The sequence below is a fragment of the Eumetopias jubatus genome, unplaced genomic scaffold (genome assembly GCF_037043125.1).
Source record: "Eumetopias jubatus isolate StellerSeaLion01/CBP00866 unplaced genomic scaffold, mEumJub1_p1.0 scaffold_16, whole genome shotgun sequence".
Taxonomy (NCBI): Eukaryota; Metazoa; Chordata; class Mammalia; order Carnivora; family Otariidae; genus Eumetopias; species Eumetopias jubatus.
In genome coordinates this window covers 82505229-82529944 of record NW_028274822.1, presented here as the reverse complement: position 1 = coordinate 82529944, position 24716 = coordinate 82505229, and the positions used below count along the sequence as shown (strand labels likewise).

Below are 24716 nucleotides of genomic sequence, written 5' to 3'. Positions count from 1 at the left end.
ACCAAGACAGGGAAGACTCCGTCTACGCCATTCGGCTAAAACACTCGGTAAGGCAAGGCTTTCTGGAGACCAAAAGAAGGAATCACCGAGGACATCTGGAGGTGGTGTGAACATGGCCGGCCGACGAGTATGGTGGTCGTGGTGGGTGGGGGCTCCTCTTTTTTTGGTTGGTTTTGAGACGGAACAACAAAGTCACATTTTTTGAATTGTGGTTTCAAGCAGCCGATTAGATCAGCGCCCGGGGCTCTGGAGTGCAGACGTGAGCACTGAAATGAAAAATGCCGTCCGTGGGGTTCTCTCTGCTACTGTCTCTCTCCCGCTCTCTCTCTCGCTCTCTCTCTCTAGCAACTGTCTGTGAGGAAGCAGGCCTCACTTTAGCTGTTCTCACTCCACTCTGGCACCATGCCAACGCCGTGCACCGAGTGATACTGGTGCGGGGACAGGGTCCGTGGCACGCCGTGAGAATAGAGGAACTCGGACGGTTGCAGGCCACCGGGGGGCTGCAGGCCAGTCTGAGGCCCACACTGCCTGACCACAGGCTGGTGGGCCACGGAGGTCTGGTGCTGGAACATTCCCTCTCCGAGCTGCGGGGAGCCGTGGTTGGCCATGCCAGCCAGCCGGGGGACCAGGGGCCCCGAGGTGAAGTGGGCCGAGAAGTGCTGGTAGGGGAGCCTGTCCATGGGCTGCACCGTGGTGACCGTGCAGCTGCTGTAGGAAGGCATGCTGGGCCACGTGTTACAGCTGATGTCCTCCAGGCTGGGCACCGGCTCACTGGGCGGCCCTGCGCTGGCATACATGCAGGCCTGCCGCTGGGCGGACTCTGTCCTGTAGGAGGCGCTCAGGCCCTGCTGCTGGGGGTAGCCGGAGCGGTAGAAAGGGTCCTCCTCACTGGGCGACGTCTCCATGTAGGGCTTCTTGTAGGGATGGTCCGTGGTGGAACATTCTTCATCTGCGGAGACAGGAGGACAGAGACCAGTGAGGCCGGGAACTAGAGGCGGACTCGGCCACAGGACTCAAGGATCCCGTCCGGGAGACTCTGAGTGCCAGCCTCCACTCTGATCACGAGAAGTGGGGACGGTAATGGTGGAGGCCTGGAGCACAGACTTTGACTCAGCTCAGAGGCTGAGCTCGGCGTGTAAGTTCCACAAAGGCGGGACATCGTCTGTGCTACCCACCACGGTATTCCCCAGAATCCAGAACATACCTGGGAGCCAGAATAATAATAAGACCCTCCACGATAACAGTATGAATGCACACAAACAGCATTCACTCCGCCTGGGGCTGTTCTGAGCGCTCTCCGGAAAGGGACCCCATGCAGCCTGCTCAGCAACCCCATGGGGTGGGCTCTGCAAGGATCCCCATTTTGCAGATCACAAAACGGAAGCCCAGAGAGAGGTCAAGCAACCCACCCGAGGTCTGCTGCTAAATAGTGGAGCGGGGTGGGTTAGAATTCAAGTAATCGAATTACAAGTCTCTGCTCTTCGGGACCACGCTACCCAGAGAAGCACGCACTGAGTATCTGTGCCACAGACGGAAGGACGGATGGGCAAGTGCATAGACGGACGGGAGCTCAGGCGAATCCCCAGATCTTTCCCCAACACCTCTGTCGGCAAGTCCCAGTTAAATATCTGTTAGAGTCGGTACAACTTAACGGGTCACCATTTCCTTATCGAAAAAGTCACTTCCCTTCCCTCCAGACACCAGCTAGCCCCCCCGCGTAGGGCCGTGGAGATCATTCTGTCTCTGAAAAAGGGTCTTCCGTAACTACTTTGGGGTCACTGCCTTCTTCCGGAACAATCACAAGCACTGGGCTCTCTCCTAGAAACACACAGCGAAACACAACGTTTTGAAAACCACCCATGTGCCTAGCACAGCTTTGCACGCACTTTCAGGAGCCCAGCGATCCCCTGAAATCCGGACCCCAAGTTAAGAAGTGTAGACGTGTCTGAGTTTCAATCTGGTTCTCCTACTTCCTATCTGTGTGCCAGGAGCAGGGCCGGCCTGAGACTCACGCTCAGCTTGTCTAAATCAGAGTTAGTCATACTTACCTCACCTGGCCACTAAGAATTCAATAAATCAAGCATGTAAATCTCCTGATACCTGTCATCAAGAGCAGCTCTTGCTGCAAGGGAAACACCACCAGTCAGTCTCTCAGCAGACCTAACACAGATTAACACACCTCCAGGTGTTTCCTTCGGGGAAGCAATGCTTGAGAGTTTCAGCCAAGGTGTAAACCTCATCTTCCAATCTCTTTTGAATCAATAAGTCTTAAGAAAAAGTGTCTGTTGTTGGGGGGTGTGAAGAAAAAGGAAACACAGGGGCATCCCTGCACCTGCTGGGTCAGTGGCCTGGGGGCAGCACATGGAACTAAATAATGGGAGCAGCACATGGAACTAAATAATGGGAGGAGATCATCGTTATTAGGTCAGTGGCCTGGGGGCAGCACATGGAACTAAATAATGGGAGGAGATCATCGTTATTAGGTATTGAGCACCTACTAAGAGACCCTTCCCTGGTCTCACAGTAATTCCTCCACGTGGCCCCTCTTGCCCCCGTCAATGGGCAGAAACTGAACTCAGAGACGTGGCCTTCCCAAGGTCACGGAACTGGGAAGGAGCACGGGCTGGAATCGAAGCCACGTCTGGCTTCCTTGCCAACCACACCTTGCTTCCAGCTCTCTCGATTTCTCACAGCGAATGCCACTCACCTAGTCATCCAACAGAGATGTGCTGAGCCATGACCAAGTGCCAGGTGCTGGGCATAGAGCAGTCAATAATTAGCCAGGGTCCTGCTCAGTGCACTTTGGAGGTGGGGGGGCTCTCCATCCCACCCTGAGCAGTAACTGACAGTGGGAGGCGGACTCTCGGTGAACGGGAGGTGGTCCTTGCATATAAAGCTTCACCCCACAGGGAGTCCTTTGGTTTTTGCACAGGATTTTAAAACAGCTCCCCAACTCGAGTAGGAGAGCTTGGGTTTGGGTTCCACCGAATGCTTCCATGGGCATCACACCCTGAATGACACCCATAGGCGGGTAAAACTCTGCCCCATCTAAACCCATCTATGCTGGGACTGGACCCACCTCCCAGCAAGCACATTTATTTTTAGCTAGACTCTTTCTGGGACACATCTGGGCCCCATAGGACGCCCAAACATTTGTCCAAAATAAAAGCCAAAAACGCGGCCTCTCTTCCAGGTGCTTTATCTACATCATGCCAGCCATCCAGATGTTTGAAGACATCCAGATGAGCCCGTGGCCACTTTTTCCACCTTCCAATGGGGCATTTGTCTTTGGTGTCTTGAAGACATTGCTACACTCGAACTTTTCCGTCCTCCCCACCTCCTCCCTCGGTTCCCTCGTGCCTCCACGCTTCCTTCCAACCCACCCACGTCCCCACCCCCCACCCCCCGCCCCAGATCCATAAATCTGAATGTTTCCATTGTTGCTAGAATCATAACCTTTGGGTTTTCCATTTAACCAGGGCGTTCCCCTTTTCAATAATCAAGAGTACAGCTGCAGGGTACCCTTGGCAAGAGAAAAAAACAAGGCAAACTAACCATTCCCGAGTTTCTGATCCCCTTCCAGATTTGTTACAAGCAAAAAAAAGGAAGAATAATATGAAAAAGGCCGGAGCACATTTTGGAAAATCGTAAAATTACACATTCCAGTCTTTAATAACCCGAAGATCTGATGCAGAGTCCTAAGAAAAGCAAAAGGCTGGCTTATTCATGAAAGCGGGTCCCGAGTGTTCTCAAATTCCTCTTTGGACCTCATCACATTGTAAAGAAATTCCAAAGCACAGATCCAAATTTCAGGTTGGGGGTGATCAATGGTTGGGATATCATCCCTGTGTTTCTTTTGGCCATGGTTTGGTTCCTTTCTCTTTATTGGGAGCCTGATAATTGGTCAACAGCAAAGATCTCTTCCCCAGCCGAGTCATGTTTCCCTTCCACGGCCGGGGAATAGGTAGTCAAGCATCAAGTCTTCCATGAGACAGGTCCAGCACTCAGTTTCAGAAAGGTGAGTAGTAAGAGTGGTCAATTATATTCCACCTGTCCTGAACCCCACTGAGTCTCCTGAATAACAGGAAAGCTCCTCCTGATTCTGAGCACCGATCACCAAATAGCACTGTGAAATATCCCGGCCCCTTGCATTTTTCTAGTGGTTTCTGATTCTGGATAAATGGCTTTAACAATCAATCCAGAGCACAGATTGTCTCTGACAGTGGCATGTCTCTGGCATGTCTCTGACTCTCCCTACCTATGTGACCTTGGACGGGCCACTGCACCATATCCCAACCTCAGTTCTTGACTATGTAGGGGGATAATGCTTAGATTTCTTGCAGGAATGGAGATGATAATAAAGTGTTCAAATCTTATCTGTCCACGTAACATGGGTCTCCTCTCTTTTCCCTCTCAGAAGATCGGATGGATGGCTGTGTGGAGGCTGTCCAATGCTTGAAGGTGTCTGGGTGGATCCCAGAGCAGGAAAACTCACAAGGCTGCTTTTAAATTGTTCATCCCATTAAGCAAATATTGTCACTATTCCCAAATGGGTCATTTCTCTTGCTGATTGGGTTTATTCGGATGAAAGATCTGGGTGAACCACCACTCCTGGGCTGAGTGACCTTCAGCAAGTCAGAAGACGAAGTATGATTCAGGCCTTCCGAGTCACAACACAGTGCTCTTTCTGACAGACAGCCTAAGTCTTTCAGCTTTCGTGTCCAGAAAAAAAGAAAAGATGGTAACCTTGCCCTGGTGGGTGGGTGGATGGATGGATGGATGGATGGATGGGACAGCCTAAGCCTTTCGGCTTTCGTGAAACTCACTGTGTCCAGAAAAGATGAAAAGATGGTAACCTTGCCCTGGTGGATGGATGGATGGATGGATGGATGGATGGACAGATGGATGGACAGATGGATGGATGGTGTGTGTGTGTCCCCGTAATGTTAGCTCTTAGCTCAAAGTGGGGACAGACTGAATCAGTATTGTGAGAAGATTCTCAATTGGGAATCCAAAGACTCGGGTCCAATCCTCACAGAACCACCATCTGAAAATCATGACATTTATTTGCTTATTATCTGTCTCCCCAAGGAGAATACAAATTTCGGGAAAACAGGGACCTTTGCCCCCTTGCTGTCCCCTTATCCCATGTACAAGGGACAGCGCCCGGTACAAAGTAAATCCTCAACAAATATTTATTTCACGAGTGCATCCCGGATCTGCCACTCACCAGCCACATAACCTTGGAAAGCCAATCCAACCTCCGAGTCCCCTGTTATGCCCTGCAAAATGGGGATGGAGGGCACCACCACCCCCAACCCCGGCTCATGGGCTGGAAGGAAGGTCCAGTGAAGGAAGCAATGTGAAATTGCTCTAAAAAGCACAGCACTGACAAAATGCAACCCACAGAACCCTTTACTATATTCTCTTCCTCCCCCCGCCCCACCTCTGACTTCCCTTTGAATAGCCAGGGCTTTGCTCAAATCTTTATTTGGGTTGCCTCTGGTTTCTAAGGTTGGGGAGGGGGGCGGTTATCAGGGTGGGAGGGGGAAAGAAAGACAGACAAGTGTTCTCCCAGGCCCCGGGGTCCTGGATTTGATTGAGTGGCATTGATAAAAGACCTTCCTGGCTCTTTCAGCTCCATCCATGGGGAGAGATAGTTTGGAGACAGCTGGGTCCAAACACAAGAAACCCTCTGGCCTGCCTGGCCCTTTGACATTTCATTGGGCCTGCCTCCTGGGCTCGTTGGAAAGGAGACAGACAATGAGGGGAAGTCAGATAGTGGGGCAGGCAGGGGCCGCGGGGGGGCGGGGAACCACCCACGGAGCTATCACTTCACGGGAATCCCAAACTGGAAGGAAACCTTGCTGATTCCTTATCACCTTACAATGGAGGTTGATGATGAATTGCTTTTTGTCGGCACGCGGGACAGACAGAGCTCGGCTGGAATGCTCCCTGTCCCTGGGAGCGCCCTTTTGGGGGTGGAGGGAGGTGAGAAGGGCAGAGGTTTGTGGCAAGGTGAAAGGGGTCCTGCAGGGTGCACACCCCCTGCAGCCCGAATGCACGGACCGTGGCATGAACTTGGAATGGGACCACTCACGAGCCGGGTGATGCTGGACCAATCACTCAATCTCCCTGAGCCTCAGTTTCTGCATCTGTGGAAAGGGAGTCATTTTTCACCTTGTTATCGGCAACGGGTCCCTGGGGCCTGATTGTACCCACACCTGCAGATCTTGTGCTGGCAGCCGGGGCTGAGCACTGTCATTTCCCGCCTCGGGGTCTGCAATAGCCTCTCGGCAGAGCTTTGCCGCCAATCCTCATCCCCCCCCCCACTCCCCAACACAGCAAAACGTCTGCTTCAAAACAGAAACCTCATCACATCCCTCACTGGTCAAAACCCCTCTGATGGCTGCCTGTTGGGGTTAGGATGAAATCTAAAGTCCCGGGGCGCCTGGGTGGCTCAGTCGTTTGAGCCTCTGATTCTTGATTTGGGCTCAGGTCACGATCTCAGGGCCCTGGGATCGAGCCCCTCATCAGGCTCCCTGCTCAGCACGGCGTCGGCTTGTCCTTCTCCCTCCACTCCTCCCCCTGCTCGTGTGCATGCTTTCTCTCTCTCTCTCTCTCATAAATAAACAAATAATCTTTTTTAAAAAAATCTAAAGTCCTTAAAATGACTTACAAAGGCTGGCAGCGTGCTGGCTCCTGCCTTTCTCCGTAGCTCATCTGCCTCCCCTTCCCCTCACTGTGTTCCAGCCACAGTGGCCCTGTGTTTGCTCCCCAGCGGGGGCTGGCTCCCCAATCTCTGAGGGGCTGTACCCATACCCTTCTCTCTGCCTAGATCCCCGGCCATCTCCCCTCTTTCTCCATCCAGCTTCTGCTCTGCAGACCTTGGCTTAAATTCCCCTTGGTCCCCCGGCTCCTGCATCACACCCCGCATCATATGCATCGGCACGTTTCCTATCTCCTTCACAGCATCAGATCAGCGTTTTAATCAAGCAGTCGTATCACCGTATATAATTACATATCTGACCCGCTTGCAGCCGTGAGCTTCCTAAGTGCAGAGCGGTGGCCAGCTAACATGCATCGAGCACTTAGATGTGTCGGGCACTGCTCCGGGTGCTTCGCATGAACCCTCTCATTCCATCTCATCACGACCCTGTGGGGGAGATGCTACTGTAATCCTCATTTTGCAGAAAAGGGAGTTGAGGCTGAGAAAGCGAGCAGCTTGCCCATCGCCATGCTGCTGGAAAGCGTCAGCTGCTGGGATGTCCTGCGGCAGACAGGCCACCAAGTCTGGCTTCCCCAGTGGCCACCTCAAGTTGACCCTGAGCTCACCTGAGGATCCCTCCAAATACCCTGTGCGGGTCATCTGCTCACATCATCGGAAGACTTCATCCCCTTGCCTTCACAGCCTTCTCACACCACCCTCCAAGAGAAAAGCCTTTACAAGGATGATGTTGTAGATACTGAATCTAAAAAAGTACCTGTATTGTTTTTAACTTCTTCCTCCCCTTCTTTTGGCCTGGCATTAATTTAATCGACAGAACTCCCTAATTCAAACCTGGTGAGCTCTTCATCAATATGTTTGACTCAGTGTCCAGACCGATCTCTAGTGAAAAGTGGCATTCTGAGATTATGGCTGATAAGCAAAGGTAATGGGGACCATCTACAGTGTGACTCGGAGCTCAGGCAGATCCTGCAGACCAAGCATGGGTTCAAATTCCCACCTTCGGGAACCACGAGCACATGATTTTACCTTTCTGAGCCTCAGTTTCCCTGTTTGTAAGGTGAGTGAATAACAGCACACACATAATAGTGTTGTCAAAAGGCTATGGCCTAGAACCTAGGCAACGCTTCCCTTCAACAGGACATAGATCAGAGTCTTCATTCTGATCAATCACCTGTGCCCCAAGGGACGTGCTTAAATCCTGCTCGTGCCTGAAGAGGCTGACATGTTTGCAGGCATCTGGTCTCCAGCCCAGGCGTCAGTGGACATGCTGGGAGCCGGGCCAGGGGGCCCATTGGGGTGATATTCTTGTTCAGGCCTTCAAGATCCAAGGAGCTTGGATGGGCTTCAGGTTAAGTCTGGAAACTCAGCCTTGCCCAGGGCAGCTCCCCAGCCCCAGGCTTGAACCAATGACAGCCCTTCTCTCCTTCAAGACATGAGATCAGTAAATGTCAAAGAGTCAAACTGTGTTACTTTCCTCGAGTAACCTCTGCTCAGAGAAGACTGCCAAAGCAACCATTTCCATCAGTTCTTGTTAGTGAGCTGATTTAAAGGAAGAAGATGATGAAGGAGAAGAATGAGAAGAAGGAGAAGGAGGAGGAGGAGGAGGAGGAGGAGGAGAAGAAGAAGAAGAAGAAGAAGAAGAAGAAGAAGAAAAGAAGAAGAAGAAGAAGAAGAAAAGAAGAAGAAGAAGAAGAAGGAGAAGAAGAAGAAAAGAAAAGAAGAAGAAAAAGAAGAAGAAGAAGAAGAAGAAGAAGAAGAAGAAGAAGAAGAAGAAGAAGAAGAAGAAGAAGAAGAAGAAGAAGAAGAAGAAGAAGAAGAAGAAGAAAGAAGAAGAAGAAGAAGAAGAAGAAGAAGAAGAAGAAGAAGAAGAAGAAGGAGAAGAAGAAGAAAAGAAGAAGAAAAAGAAGAAGAAGAAGAAGAAGAAGAAGAAGAAGAAGAAGAAGAAGAAGAAGAAGAAGAAGAAGAAGAAGAAAGAAGAAGAAGAAGAAGGAGGAGGAGGAGGAGGAGGAGGAGGAGGAGGAGGAGGAGGAGGGGGAGGAGGGAGAAGAAGTAGTCGTTCCAGACACTAGGCGTTGGACTTCTAAAGGCCTCGAGTTGGCCACTGAGGCTGGGAGGTATGAGAGACCCCTCTCAAAGACTAAGATCTGGGCCTGCTGGAGCAAACCAGTGACTGCTTCTTGGGTCAACCTTGTGCTAAATATGGCAAGCACACTTTCATGAGATCATCACACCACACCTATGGGACAGGTCCGATCATGAGACCAAATCTACAGATTAGAAAAAAATAAGGCTTAGAGCAGTTAAGGAACTTGCTCCTACTCATAAAAATCTGCAAATGGCAAAGGTGGGATTCATCCCAATTGTACGTGGTCCCTGCCCCCCCATATCTGCTTTCTCGAAACTTCACCCAGATAAGCAGCCTTCCCTTCCTCTGTGGATGCTCTCCCTGGAGCCATACCTGCCACTCACACAATCAGACCTAACACCTGCTGGGTGCTTACTGAGTATCAGATGCTCTGGGGATCTCAAGCACCATTTACAAGGCGAGAAACTGAGGCATAGAGAGGCCAGGACACCTGCTGAGGTCACACAAGAAGCTGGTGGTGGAGTTGAGACTCAAGCCTGTGTCGTCTGGCCCTGTCGCCCATGCTGTCCCCACCGTGCCAGTCTGCCGTTCACACAAGTGACCGTTCTATTAAGCTGAACTCAACCACATCCGCTTCAACCCTGGCTCAAAAAATGTGCCGCCAGAAATTTCCTTTTGTATTACAGCCCTCAACTCAGATGACTTAGGAAAAGTCACCCATTTCTCATTTGGCAAAGAAGACAATGAAGGGTCTCAGACAGAATTTAAACTAGATTTAAAGAAAAAATGCAAAGGAGAGAAGATCAGTTGTGATTTTCTTTTTCTTTTTTTTCTTTTTTATTGATTTTGATCTGGAATGAGAGAAGAGCTCAGAATCCACCCACCCAAGAGAAACCCTAGTACATGAACTAAAACACATCCAACTACAAGAAGGCTCTCTGCAGCCTGGCTTGTAATACAACCAGAAACACTAGAAGCAGCCACCTTGTCCACTCGTGGGAGTGAAAAATAAACTCTGCTTCATCCTTTTGAGGCCATATTTTCTCTTCAGCAGCTAGAAAGCGCAAGGCAGCTCTAGGTTCATGAAAAGATCATCTACACCGTATTCCCGAGCTTAAGAAAGGCAAGTTGCAAAATACAGACAGTATAATATCAACTGTTAAAAGTAAGAACAAAACTATTTTTATGTGTCTCTGCACAATGGGTGTGCGTGCACACCCATGTGTAAATGAATTAAATAGGAATGGACAGTTCAAATAAGTTTTCCCCAAGGAAGGGGCCAGAACTGGAGGAGATGTATCAAGGGAGATCCTTCTCTTTTACTGATATGGTTTGAATTTCTTACAATTTCCATGTATTTTTATATTGCTTACGTTTTTTTAAATAAATAAACATAGTTATGCGTACTTTTTTTTTCCCCAAGGAAAGGAAGGAAAAACAGAAAAGGGTCATCACACTCACCTTTCCTCTTGGTGCAATGGTAAATCTGACCGTGCTCCTGGGGCAGTGGGTATGGGTTGGGTGGGGGCAGGAGGTCCTGGGCGGGGCCGGACACACCATTCTCGCACTGGTACTGGGACCCCAAGTTGGATGAAGCAGAGAGAGCTCGAGGCTCACTGCTGAAAGGACTGTGGTTGGAGGCTACTTTTTGTCTTACTGTGCTCCTCGGAACCACAGGATATTCTTTACTGAAAGAGAGAAGATGGGAAATAACATTGATCAGTGCCCCGATACAGATTCCCCCCACTGGCTGAACCACAGGGCCAAAGAATCCACCAGAAATTCATCACAGAATAAGAAAAAAAGCAGTCTTTGATGAACACAGGGATCCAATTATACCCAAGTGCTTCAAACACCACAGACACATATATCCACACACTAACTTTTCATGCCTTATACATTAGGCAAGTAGGTTTATGAATAGTCCTATGTGTATGCCAAAAATTAAATGAGCATCCCCCACGAGGAACCCCTCTTCACGTGGCATTTTCAAATATTTCAACCTAATGTATATGTCTTTGAATTCCCTAATTCAAAAGCTAGAAGAGCGAAGCAGTCACTTAGACTGAACTTCCGGGTTTCCATCTTTAAAACAGGGCTGAGGTCTTTGTCCAACCTTAGTAAAGAAGTTGCTGACCACCTAGGATAGTCAGGTATGATCTTCGGCTGCCCTGATCTGGGTAGTTTGCTGCCCAAGCCTTCGAATTTCCTTTTGAGCGGGTGTCCTTGTCACCACCGACAATAATGAACTTATCCTCCATGCCTGGCTAGTAAAAATCCCCAGTTCAAGCATTGCTGAGAGAAGAAATGAACTAATATGTGTGAAAAACTGAACATAGCAAGTGCTCCACAAATGGCAAGCATCATCATTATTGCCATTGTTTTGAGACAGTAGGAGAGAGAAAGAGAGGGAAAGAGAGGAAGGAAGAGCAAGGACAAAGGAAACAGAGCACAGGGCATGGGATCTAAAATTAGGCAGATCCAGATTCACATCCCATCCCCATCACTTACAGACTGTGTGCCCTTCGGAGCTTCAGTGGTCACACGAGTGAACCAAGCAGAATAAAATCCAGCGACAGCCTATGAATAGCGTCGTCCCAAGGGCTCAGAATGTGGTTCCCCACCCTCTTAGGATACACCATCCACACGCCCTTGCCTTCAGCTTTCATTCCAGTATTCCCACACTCTTCCTCACGTTAGCCTGGAGACTTCAACTGAAACCTCCCCTGGGAAGGAGGGAGGTGTGCTCAGCAGGCCCAGGAGCCCCAAGGAAGCCAGGTGGGTGGGGAGGGTCAGAGTGGGAGTCTGCAGAGGAGCTGGGAGGAGGGGTGGCTCTAAGATCACAGGAAGAATTGAGAGAAGCTTACGAAGAGCATGGTCTGGCCTGGAGCACATGCTCATCCCATGCAGGAGAGGGGGCTGCCAATGTTTGGGGTGGGGAGAGGAAATCACGGGCAGGAGAATCACAATTACACTGTGCAGGCTGGTGGAAGGGTGATCCAGCGCCTTCTTTTTGGAAGGCAACTGGATAGCATCCCTTTTCTTAAAAACGTACAATAACGTAGATGCAGCAATCCAATTACTATGCGTTTTCCTAAAAAGTTGTTCAAGTCAGGGGCACGTGGGTGGCTCAGTCGGTTAAGCATCTGCCTTCGGCTCGGGTCATGATCCCAGGGTCCTGGGATCGAGCCCCACGTTGGGCTCCCTGCTCAGTGGGGAGTCTGCTTCTCCCTCTCCTGTTGCCCCTCCCCCACTCGTGCTCTCTCTCGCTCTATCTCAAATTCATAAAATCTTAGAAAAAGTTGTTCAACTCGGTGTGCAAAGACATAAGCATGAGGCTTCTCTCTGCAGCACTGTTTATAACAGGGAAAAAATGAGAAACAGCCTAAATGTCCTCATGAATGGTTAAGTAAACTCTGACAGAGATGAGAATGGAATATTACACAGGCTTCAAAAAGAATGTGGAGACTGTCCATGCATGGATGCAGAAAGCCGTGCGAGATGAATCGAGGTAGTCAGACACATAACATCATCTAACTTATGAGATGATTACCAGGGCTCCCTTCAGGAGCTGGGGATATGGGAAAACTTTTAGGGCACTTACTATTTTGTGCAAAGTGGAAGCGCTGCCTGGATGAAAAGCAAAACAAAGATGAAGACAAAGATATTCAAAGCCCTCCCCATGCTTCTCCCAAGAAGACTACCTGCAGGTGGGAGGGGGAGAACCGGATTTGAATCCGATCCCAAGTCACCTGGGAAATGCAGAAAAGCTGCTACTTCCGGGAAATGCCCAGTCTTCATAAAGTCCCCGGAAATGAGTCCCTCCACCGCCCCCCACAGCCTGTAGCACACCCAGCCCAATGTCCTTGCTAACCCTGTGAGCTCAGATAAAGCAGGTCGCCTCATTAAGCCTTAGTTTCCCCGTCTGTGAAATGAGGAAAACACAGAGATGATGAGGAGAAACCACACCATTCTACCCTGAGCCACCCCGATACCTTCCTATCCCTGAAGAACCCACTGGACCCTGATTTCTATTTAGATATTTAAGAATCTGGATGTAGTGGAAAGAATGAAGGTGTTGGATTCGGGAAGATACGTGTTCTCTGAAAGATCCGCCATCTAATGCTGTGTGGCCTTGGATGAGGCACTTAACCTCTCTGAGCCTCACGAGACTGTTGAAAAGATCCCACCATATGCCCTAGAAAATACCTGGCACTTAGTAGAAACTTCTGTTATGCCTTCACAAAAATGACTCATGCTTTCAGCCCACAGAATTTCTCAGGAGGAAGCCTGTCTCCTTGACTTGGGAGGCCTTTCCTCAGGGGAAAACTTAAGGTTCTAAATTTGGATTTTTAAAATGACGTCTTTATTTTCACTAATCTTGAATTGAAATTTAGCATTCCTTTCTCTTACAAATGTAGGCAACAAGCCACGGTTGTATTAGCAGCCCTAGCGACTGTCATCAACAGAAATGAAATAATTTCATTTCCACCGCAGCTGCTGTAGATGCCTCAAGATACCATTTGTGCTTATCCCAGCTTCAAAATGACAGTCCTTTTAGACCTGCTACTAGATCCTGTTACCTAAGACATTTATAAAGTGCACGTAATCCCATATTGCCGTTTAAAAATATTTTGTTAACTACGTTTCAGGATAACTGGTTTTCTTTTTGCAATCTATGCATTTGATAGGATGCATTTAATCATATTGTTCTGAGAAGTGTGACCCATAAGTTTCACCAGACCACCGGAGAGGCCCATGGCACCAAACAGGCTAAGAACTCCTCCCTAGAAGAAATACATACCAGTAAATCCCCAACTTAGTTGTGACTTTTGCCATAAACCAACTATTCTTTCAAGGCTTAGGAGTCCACCTGAAATCAGGTGGTACCAAGAACACTATATCTAACACAGCGTGAAGGATGCTGCATTGGCCCTTTCCATCCTTTCTGTGACCCTATGAAACAGGTACTGGGTTTATCCCCACTTTCCGGGATGAGGCCACCAAGGCCTTGGGAGGTCAAGCAACTTGCCCGTGGTCACAGAGCTAGAAGGAGACACAGCCAGGATTCTAACCCAACTGTACCCTCGCTACTCCTAGACAAGCTCCTGATTATTTCTTTCCATTTATAGGATGCAATATACTTTTAGAGGAGCAGGGGGCTTAGGGCCCAAGATTCCTCTCCTGCTTCTCTCATCCCTCGGGGGTGCAACGATCTCCACCCCGGCCCCTGACTTTGTTTGTCATGTGAAAGCACGTCAGAGTAGCCAGACAGGGGACAAGGAGTGTCTGCCAAGTTTCCATGAGGCTACAGAGCCCTCACAACACCCAGGGGTCCCCTGGCCGAGCTTTCCCGTGGCATGTACCACCTCCAAACCAAAGCTGGAGCCATCCTGAGCAGCCACACCACTTGGAATCGCCCCCTGGGGCCAGAAGTCTGAAAGGAATGAAGTTAGCTTTACAGTCCTCTCCTTTGAGGCTCCAGCTACGTAATGGAAAAAAAAGAAAAAAAAAAGGAGGAGGAGGAAAATTATAATAATAATAAAACATTATAAAAGTTGTCAAATCTCACTGGCAATTCTATTTAGGTCTGCTTAGTTCAAGAACGGAGCTGCCCGAGCTCCAACAGGAAGGAGGAAATCTCTTTTTAGTTTTATATTCTTAATGGGGACAGTTATTTTTTTTTTTAATTAAAGAAATCAACTCCTCCCCCCAAAAGAAAAAGTTGGCTGAGGGATTTTACAAGAGAATGTATCAATGGATTCCGTGGAATTCTCCCTTCCAGCGCTGCCAAATTGCAAAATTACTCTCTGGAAAGGCCAAATCCTGCTTTTGATTACTAACACTCACAGAAGTGGAAAAGCCATATTATCCCAATAACCACTCGTCCCTCGCAGCTTGTTTTTCTCCAGGGTGCTTGAAACATCCTCCCCACCGTCAATCATGAACCCGTCCCCGGATGCCTGCAATCTACGTCCCCAAGTCCAACTGACAGGTGGACTGACAGCACGCAAGGGTGAAGTGCCTTCTCCATCAGCGTGGGATTACGGAGGCAAAGGGAAGAAAACATAACAATCACACAAGCCATGGGCATTTTTACTGGGCTCCTCGATGCACCGATCAAAGGAACATGATCCGTGGCACTACGACCGCTGTGGACTGTCCTTGCAGCGGGAAGACAGACCCTCCTCCCCCGCAGCTCAAGAGCATCCGTGAAGAATCCAGGGCACAAAGGAAGCAAAGGAAAAGTTGAAAAGCCCCTGTGTGTCTGGGAAGAGGGGCAGCAACAGAGTGCTTTTTCCTCAGCCGGGTCGCCATCCTCGACGCCTCCACCTCCAACTCCTCATCAACCTTGTTCTTTGGGGCCTCTTAACGCCCCAGCCGCTCTACTGGTATAGACTTACATGCGTTCCCTCCTTTGATCCAGGCAACAAGCCCACTCCACTGGGATGATTAGATACACTTTAGAGGTAAAGACATTGAGGCTCAGAGAGGGTAAGCACCTGGCCTGGCCCCAGAATGCACAGCTGAGAAGAGAATAGAGTCGAGCTTGGCCCTGGGTCAGTGCTATTCCCAAGCTCTTGCCAGTGAATTTCTACTTGATCACAGGAGCGGGGCTGCCCACACCAACGGGCCTCTCTAAGGCCGCCTGGTGCTAACAGCTGGCCCCGGGCTGCATGGGGCAATGTCAAGTTCTACTGGTTCATCTGTCCGTCCTACTGTTTGAGCAACCTTTACTACACCTAATGTCCGCCGCCGCCGCTCTCTCTGCCATTGGAGGCATCCCTGCCAACGCTAGCCGGGGGGGCGGGGGGGGGGGGGCCCAGCACCTCGGCTCTGCCGCGCATGTCGGAGCCCACAGATCAGCTCCTCCCCGGCTCGGGCCCCCTCTCGCGTTCTGTTCCACGTGAGTGAGCGCAGTGAATGATGCCATTGTCGCCGGGTCTGGGTTGTAAAATGTTACAAGGGAACACTGAAACCCATGGCCAAACTGCATCTGTAGCCCGCCAGCTAACGAACACCCCCGAGAACGTTTCCCACCGCGGCCAACTGAATTGGTCTTTTCACAGGACAGGTGGCAGGGGCGCCGGGGTGCTGGGCGGAGCGGGGGGGCCCTCACTCAAGTGCGGGCAGCCCTTCTCAAAGGACCGGAGGGAGCAGCGTGCCGGGGCAAGGCTAGGACTGCAGGATCCCGGTCTCCCCGGAGCGAGCTCCTCCTCTGGCCAGCACCCTGATCTGCGATGGAAATTCAGAAAGCGGTCCCACCATCCCACAAGAGCTCTCACTTATGAACAGCTCCGGGGGGACTGTGTTCTGATCTAACTTGCAGGGCCGCGTGAGCAGGACTGAGTGCGGCGCAAATCATCATCGCTGTCTCCTCCTCGTCTACAAAGTGTTTTATGGTCCTTCTAGCGCTCGGTTCACACCAGCCAGCAAAGCTGGGGAAGGGTATGCTGAGAACAGGGCACACAGAGAAGCCACACACCTTTCCCCGCGCTGATCCCACCAAGGCCGTAGGATTCATAGGTGCCAAGACACTTCCCTCTCCGGCATTGAGCACCCCCCACTACGGCAACTTGGGTTTGAGAACCCGGGGCTCCCTTGTTAAATCTCTAGGTAATTTACTCGCAGGGTGGTCGTGTGGGGTTGGGGCTGTGTGGACGTGCCTCACTTCGGTACTCGGCCTCAGACCTGGCCACGGTGGAGCTGGCTAGGTTCCACCCTTTTTCCGAGCCTCACTGTTCTGTCTGTAAAATGGGAGTAATAAGCCTCACTGCCTCTCGGGACTGTAAAATAGTACAATGCAGGGAAAGGCTTAGCACATATTTGGGACACATGGCTCGATATACATCAGCTTACAAATTGCACAGGATTCTATTCTGAAGCAGTTCTTACCTTGCAATGGCTCCGAATGGCCTATGAACTCCCCTCCCTGTCCCCCCAAATACCAGATATTCAGTAGAACTTGTCGATTTTCCTAGGGAAAGGTCTGTACTCGTATCACCTACTCAAAAGCAGTCTGTGGTTCCAAAAAAGCTTTTGAGCAACACTACGGAGGCAGTTCCAGAATCACAGAGAAGGCCTTGGGTAGTTGCATGGACCACAGATGAGGCCAACATTTCCTTCAGTCTTTTCACTTACAGAATGGGAATCACAAGGTCCACGTCACACGTCCTTGTTGTGAGCCCCCAAACCAAGAGCTGGGGTATGAAGCTACAGACAGGAACTCGACATTTTGGTGCCATTCCTAAAACTAGCAATTTTAACAAGTTTAACCATGCCTTTGTCTTAGTAGTTTTTTTGGTTTGTTTTGTTTTTTTCTGTCTTCATGATTTTGGAGTCAGGATGGGAAGATGGAGAGGACTTTCCGAGGCTCAGCCTGGGGCTTTCTAGAAGCCAGAAGACTGGAAAGGCCCAGACTTAACAGACCTTTCGCAAACTGCTTCCTATACTGAAGGGGATGGTCTTGAGGCCTAGGTTCTGAGGGGCATCCCCTGGGGGCTCATCGGTCAGACAGAAGGAAGTCAAGCAGCTCCTGGTGACCTTTAGCTCAAATGATGACATTGGCGAAGTCACCCAAAAGCAACCACTCCTGCGGGAATGCTAAGCAGCCTGCACGCTAATATAAAAATCTGTCTCTCTGGGCGCCTGGGTGGCTCAGTCGGTTAAGCGACTGCCTTCGGCTCAGGTCATGATACTGGAGTCCCGGGATCGAGTCCCGCATCGGGCTTCCTGCTCAGCGGGGAGTCTGCCTCTCCTTCTGACCTTCTTCCCTCTCGTGCTCTCGCTCTACCATTCTCTCTCTCTCAATAAATAAATAAAAATCTTTAGGAAAAGAACATCTGTCTCTCCCTCCTCAAAACAAGCACAAACATCTATGAGCGAGTAGGTCTCCAGGGAAACAAGCTTCTAATGGGAGACTCTTACTGGGATGGGGTAGCTGAGGTACAGGGCTGAGGGTGGGGACGGTAGACAGACATGAGTGGGTTTCAAGCTTGGCCGTAGAGTGCATTCATCCGGGGAACTAAAGAAAAAAAGGCTGACTCCTGTGAAATCGGCGAAAGGGGTTAAGCATATAAGTATTTTCATGAGCACTGAGCAACATATAGAAGTGTTGAATCATAATACTGTACGCCTGAAACTAATAGAACATTGTATGCTAATTATACTTCAATTTAAAAAAGAAAAAAAATTCTGCAAAGAAAAAAATAACAAGGCACCTGGGTGGCTCAGTGAGTTGGGCATCCGACTCCTAATTTCGGCTTGGGTCATGATCTCAGGGTTTTGGGATCAAGCCCAGCATCGGGCTCCCCGCTCAGCATGGAGTCCGCTTGTCCCTCTCCCTCTGCTCTCCACTCACTCATTTAAATAAACAAATAAATAAAATCTTAAAAAAAAAAGAAAAAATACTGACTCCTAAGCCCACTCCCACCTCAAGAGTCTCATGCCATTGTTCTGTGGTGCAGCCTGGACTTGAGAAGTTTTTTAAGCTCCCCAGGAGAAAGAAGTCTTATGCGAAAGAGGGCTCGCTGTAAGAATCCATTTACACAAAATTCTGAACAGACAAAACTAACTTATAGTAAAAAAAAAAAAAAAAGTCGAAACATGGATTGCTTCTGGTAGGAAGGTGGAATTAACTGGGATGGGGCATGAGGGAAATGTCTGGGGTGAGGGAATGTTCTGTATTACCACAGGGGCTTGGGTTTCATACAAATGTGCATTTGTCAAAAAGTGAATTGTGCACTTAAGATTTGTGCATTTCACTGTATGTAATTTTACCTAAAATAGAGATTCGTGAGCAAAAATGGAATCTTAATGATATGCATACAGAAGTACAGAGAAGTGAAATGTACTCACGTCTGCCACTCAGTATGAAATGCTTAAAAAAAATAAGATGGATGGATGGATTGGTAAATGTCTGGCTGGATGGACAGACAAATGGATGGATGGGTCAGTGGATGAATAGATGGATGGTGGATGGATGGATGGATGGATGGATGGAATAGGGTAAATATATAGCAAAATATTAACGGCAGAACCTAAGCAGTGGGTATGTGGGTGCTCACCGTACATTTCTTCCATGTTTTCTATATGTCTTACATCTTTCATAATAAAACATTAGGGGAGCACCGTAGGTACTTCTCATGTTCAGCCCAAGTTAAGCATTTAGAGGAAAGGGTTATTTTTTATAAAACAGTCCAGCACATGGGATCTATTTCCAGATCTGTTTCACACATTTACCTGAATGCCCTTGCTCGTTCTGCAGAGCCAAGGGATTACCCAGGTGCAAGCAGGGGATCCCTCCATCAGAAAACCTGTCAAAGGGCAGTTTCTGAGCCCTCCCTAGAGCCACGGATTCAGAACCTCTGAGGATGAAACCCAGAAATCTGCTTTTCTTAACAAGCTCCCTCCACCCCCAGGTAATTTCAATGTCTGCCAAAAGTCTGAGAAACACTGCTTAAACATGAATGGGTGAGATGCCCACGGACACTGTCCCTGAAGAGCAGGTATGCTGGGGCAGAGGGTTGGGGAGGTGAGGTGGGGACAGTGCTGCAGATGAACAGGAAAAGTTCGGGGTGGGGGTGGGGGGCTGAGGGCTGTTCTCAACATCCATATCCTCAACGGACAACCATGAGCCAATGTGGGACCCCTTGAGACAAACCTCAATTTCACAACTTAGGCTGGCTTGGCTTCCCAAACAAAACCCCCTCTTGTTTTCCATAAATTCACACTTCTCTGGGGGAAGCCGTGTGGCTAGCCAAAAGTATGGCACGAAGTAGAGAGTTAATGCCATCTCCAGAATGTTGTCTTGGAAATCACTCCTCATTAACCAGGCATTCCGATTACCTTTAACCACAAGCATGGGAATACAAGAGTGCTAAACCGTTTGAAAAGTGACCATTTGAGGTTAAGGAGCTGAACATTCATTTAAAATCAGGAAGCCAGGCCTGGAGGAGGAGGGAAGGTGCCGATGGAATGCTTTTAACCTTTTAGGGGCCCCAGACCCCTGAATCCCTTAAAATGGTTTGAAATTTTTGTCTATTTATATCTAGTGAGTTTTTCAGACAGTCCCTGGCTTTCATTGGGTTTTCAAAAGGAACCCTGATTAAGAAACCCAGCCCTGGCGGAAGAAGATGGAGGGCAGTAAAAAGAGCTTAGAGGCAGGTGATTCTCTCCATCCTGAAGAAACCAAGCTCACAGCCAGGCCTCTGCACCCTGACTAGCTGCGTGGCCCTGGGCACGTCAACCTGGCCTTTGGCTTCCCCAGGGCACAGACCCCGTCTTAATACCTGGCATCAGTCTGGGCCCGATGCCGGCCAAGTGCTTCCACGCATGTGGGGGTGGTGTTAAAACACGGGGACACACCCTTTGACTCTCCTTCTGTCTAGAGGAGGGAACCCTGTCCCTGGAATCGGGGAGTGAGTCCCGTTCAACCAACAGAAAACAGCAGAAGGGATACTACATTTTTCAAGGCCTGGTAAACAGAGTCTCGTGGCTTCTTCCTGGTTGTCTTGGGGGCAGCCAGCAGCCATGGAAGGAGTCTGACTCCACAGGGTCCGCCATGTTGGCCAGGCCTGATGCACATGCTCCAGGGGACAGCCCCGCTGAGATCCCAGCTGAAAGCCAGCATCGACTGTGGAGTACGGCATGAGCCAACCTGGACGTCCGGCCTGGGGCCTTCAGCCACTGCTGCCCCAGCCACCACCTGAAGACAGGCAGGAATGGCCCAGATGAGCCCTTTCCGAGTTCCTGACCCACAAACCATGAGCAAAATAAAAGTGCTTTCCTGTTACCTCTTGCTTCACCTTGCATACAGTGGCGACAAGCAATGGCTGGTCTTTTTACCATCAGTAGTACTGACGAGCATTAACGAGCGAGGGTTAGCAGATTGCACCTGGATGAGATTCAGGGCGCTCTGAATCTCAGACCTCAAGACTGAGGTCGCCTGCCCTTCCAGGTCCCTTTAGCGGGCTGTGGAGGCACAGGTTAAGTGGTCTCTAGAGCTTTGGCTGTCCCAGATTTACCATCACACACAGACAAAGGATGGCCTAGCTTGTGGCCCCTTCCCAGCCAGGCCCAGTGAAGCCCGGGAATACTCCGTTATGTAGCAATAGTCATCAGGACACACTCATTACCTCCTTCTACCCATGCAACAGCCCTGGAGGTAGGTTCTGTAATCATCCCCCATTTTACAGATGAGGAAGTAGAGGTTGGGCGGAGTTGGGGGAGCCCAACTCTGGAGCTTTCCACCAGTGGACCCTGCTCCTCTGGGTGCTGATTCACCTTTGGCATCCTCAAGACCTGCCATAGCGTGAGCACTTAATAAACATGTGTTTCCTGAATAACAAATGGACAGATCAAACACTGGAGAAATAAATGAATCTCCAGTCCTCAGTTTCTCCTTCTGCAAAACTAGAAGAGATGTTGTCTCCTATAGTCCTTTCTGTCTCTAGAATGCCATGTTCTCGGAGCAACTGCCCCCCCCGCCCCCGGTCCCAGAACCACCCTGTCACTGTGCCACCCCAGCGTGCTTCCAGAGAGCATCAGAATGTGACCCCTACTCTAGACTTGTAGATCCTTGCCCACTTCTACCCCGACCCAACCCGGAAAACCCTTCTTCCCAACACAAATCTCACTCTTCCCACAAGACCTAGCTCCGAACTTCTCCGACCCTCCTTCCTGCATTGCCCCTCCCCCCGTCATCCCCACCACCACCCCTAGTGGCCCTGGCCTTGGCCCCCAGCACCCTTGACTCTTAAGAAGTTCACAGCTTGCCTGAACACATCTTAAAGACTGAGGCCAAGGTCAAAGAAAGCAACGTTCCCCGGAAAACCAGGGCCTGGGCCATTTCAAACAGCAGGAAGGCTCCCACATCTTTCTTGTTAGGATGAGCATGTAGGGATATTTCCCAAATTTCTGTCACTTGCATATCACCTTGACAGGTTCACCAAACCTTTATACCGGTTCTACTCTTATTTAATATTTTCCCTTAAATAATCAGCCTTACTTCTCCCCCTCCCCCCCTCCCTCTCTCCTTCCTCCTTTAGAACATAGTCTCATTGCAAGCAATACCGTCTATAAAATCAGCCTGGTGTGCCCGTGTCTGTACATCTTCTAAAATCATCCCATCTGTCACCAGGGTAGAGGTCCTGCAATTTGGGAAATACTGTTTTTTTAGGGTAACATGTCTTCTTAAGCCGCAGATTAACCTTTTGAAATAACCTTGGCACTTATTTTAGTCAGTCGGCTAGAGACAGGATTTTAAAATAATTTTATCTTCTTCCTCATGCTTTTTCCACAGCTCGCCCATTTTTATAATAAGCAGTTCTTGCTTCTGTAACCAGAGCCCATAAATGAACGGTGGAAAAATAACTAAGACATCATCTGCATTTTCCAAACGCAGACTGCGGGGCTCGGAGAGATAGCAGGGTGAGTGCCCAGACATTGGCCAAGCGAATCCAGATGTTACTGATGTGGGCTAACTGCGAGTCCGTGTCCGGCCCTCTCCTCTTCTTCCAACTGTTGGAATTAGAGGAAATGTCATTCCTCTTGCTTATTCCCCCCGCGGGGCCAGCTGTCACTGGGTGTGTGGGGGACAGGAAACAGGATTGCAAGATGAACAGGGAGCCTGCCATTCCAGCCTGGCTGTTATCACGGCTGACTCTGGACAGCCACCTTCCCTACTTGTCACTAGGATTGGGACCACAGCCCAGAATAAATGTCGAACCAGGGCAAAACCGGGAGTACCTGGGAGTCTTCCCCCAAATCAGATACGTTGTATCGAGGGTGGACTAGGAACCAGGCACCCTATAGAAATTTTCTCATATAATTCTTAAAAGAACCCTAGAAAGTAGAAGCTATCATTTATGCCCATTTTACAGGTGGAGATACTGAGGTTCTGGGAGGTTAAGTCACTTGCCCGAGGTCACATGCTGATAAATGCAGAAGCAAGGATGGAAGCCAGGTTCGTCTGAGTCCCATAGCCTTCTGTTGGAGCCACTCTGCCTTACTCCATCTCCTTCCCAGGGGCCATGTGCCCAGGACTGGGCAGATGACCCTGTTCACTCTCCCAGCCTGGTCAGTGCTTAGTTCAGCCCTCTGACTCCCCAAGGCAACTCCTAACATGGCCACAAAGACACACGTGGTTCTTAGGCTGCAGGTTTTAACCGTGCATGTCAATTACATAGTGCCTACTGAATACCCACCACCCTTTCCCGCCTTTTTTCTGCAAGTGCCTACCCTAAGAGGACACCTAGACGACCCCTCAGCCAATCTGCACTAACAGGGGGATGATCGGGACAGCCAATTCAGACCAAAGTAGAGTCATCCGCCTAAATATCTAACTGGCTGTGTTTAAAACTTTAGGGGAGAGTCCCCGGGGTGACCGACATTTCATCTCTCAGACACCTGCACTCCCCACCTGACTCTCCTCCGTGTCTATCATTCTATCCCATCAGCTCCCAAAGTGCAGGGCCCGGGCCTGACATAGGAAAGCAGCGAGGAGGGGTCCTGGGGATAGACATCCACAGTCTGGGGCCAGGGAACGCTTCTTGGAAGAAAGGACAGCTCCAAGGACACCTAGAGATGGGCAGGAGATGGCCGAGTGAGGAGGAGGGGAGAAAGCCTGAGGCAGACCAGACATGCTGTTCCAAGGGCCAAAAACAGTGGGAAGGATACAGGCGTGGAGCATCCCCTTCAGCATGATGGAGACAGAGAGGGGGCACTGGTGGGGGGCAAAGTGAGGGGGAGTGGCCGGGTCAGACGAGAAGGGCATGGCCCACCACGGGAAAGAGTCTGGACCTTATACTGAGGGTAACCAGATCTGGTGACTGGTCACACGTGAAGGGGCGATTTATAACATCTCAAATCCATGATCCCACCTGTTCTTGACCTTGTGGAAAGGAGGGAAGACCCCTGGTTTGCAGGCTGGAACGGGGCGACTTGCTTCCAGTCCCTACATGCACGGCCTCGACCCTCACCCGCAGGAGGATGGAGGTGAGTCTCTGTCAAAGCCTAAAATCCCGTAGTGACCACCAGTGTCAGGACGACAGGGGAGCATGACCAGCAACACCAGCCCAGCACTCTGAGCCCAGGGCTGCAAACAGGCTGACCCCTCACCCCCCACCCGCTTTCTGTGGCACCTGTTGTCAACTTTTCCACTGACCATAGACTCAGTCCAACTCCAATTTCAAAATGCAGACATTCAAAAAGTCAGTTGTTATTTTTTTAACAATAATAGTTTAAGAACTTGGTTCTTTTAGCCACAAAAAGCATCTTATTAATCTGTGATCGGGAAGAAAACTGATTATAAATGCTGAAATGCGTATGAGTGGGGCGGAGATGTGCACACCTGAAGGTCACAGTAGATTTCTTTTTTAAAAGCATGCAAAATTTAGGATGCCTGGGTGGCTCAGTCAGTTGAGCGTCTGCCTTCGGCTCAGGTCATGATCCCGGGGTCCTGGGATCGAGTCCAGTATTGGGCTCCTTGCTCAGCGGGGAGCCTGCTTCTCCCCCTGCCCACCGCTCCCCCTGCTTGTGCTCTTTCTCTCTCTCTCTGACAAATAAATAAGTAAGATCTTTTTTCAAAAAAAAGTGCTTTTAAAAAAATAATAATAAATAAAAATAAATGAAAGCACGAAAACTTAGATCAGGGAAGCCCGCTCGCTAAAAACAATTTCCATGGCGTGAATTTCCAAACCAGCGTGAAAAGGACAACCCTGTGGCCTTTCTCTGTTCCTCTCTTAGATCCCTTATCTTTCTTTGAATGGGTATGTCTGTCCACCTGCCTGACTCACCCCTCTCATGTCTTCCAGAAAGGATAAGGAAAAGCTTCCTACGTGATCTCATTTTATTTTGAAACACTAAACCCACCAAAAGGGGGGACAGGGAACCCTCCCT

The 24716-nt window shown here is 49.7% G+C and overlaps 1 protein-coding gene across 2 annotated transcripts in view; it reads right to left on the bottom strand.

Moving 5' to 3' along the window:
- Nucleotides 1-374: 374 nt before the first annotated feature.
- Nucleotides 375-24716, bottom strand: part of TBX5 (T-box transcription factor 5) — a 41305-nt gene continuing 16963 nt past the window's right edge. Inside the window, exons 7-9 of one of the 2 annotated variants that reach the window (XM_088019423.1) lie at nucleotides 10278-10504; nucleotides 9307-9309; nucleotides 375-949 (exon numbers count right to left, since the gene is read on the bottom strand). In XM_088019423.1, coding sequence (XP_087875549.1) covers nucleotides 375-949; nucleotides 9307-9309; nucleotides 10278-10504 — 805 coding nt within the window. The remainder of the gene's footprint in view (nucleotides 950-9306; nucleotides 9310-10277; nucleotides 10505-24716) is intronic. The other variant, XM_028116705.2, reaches the window with a different exon arrangement.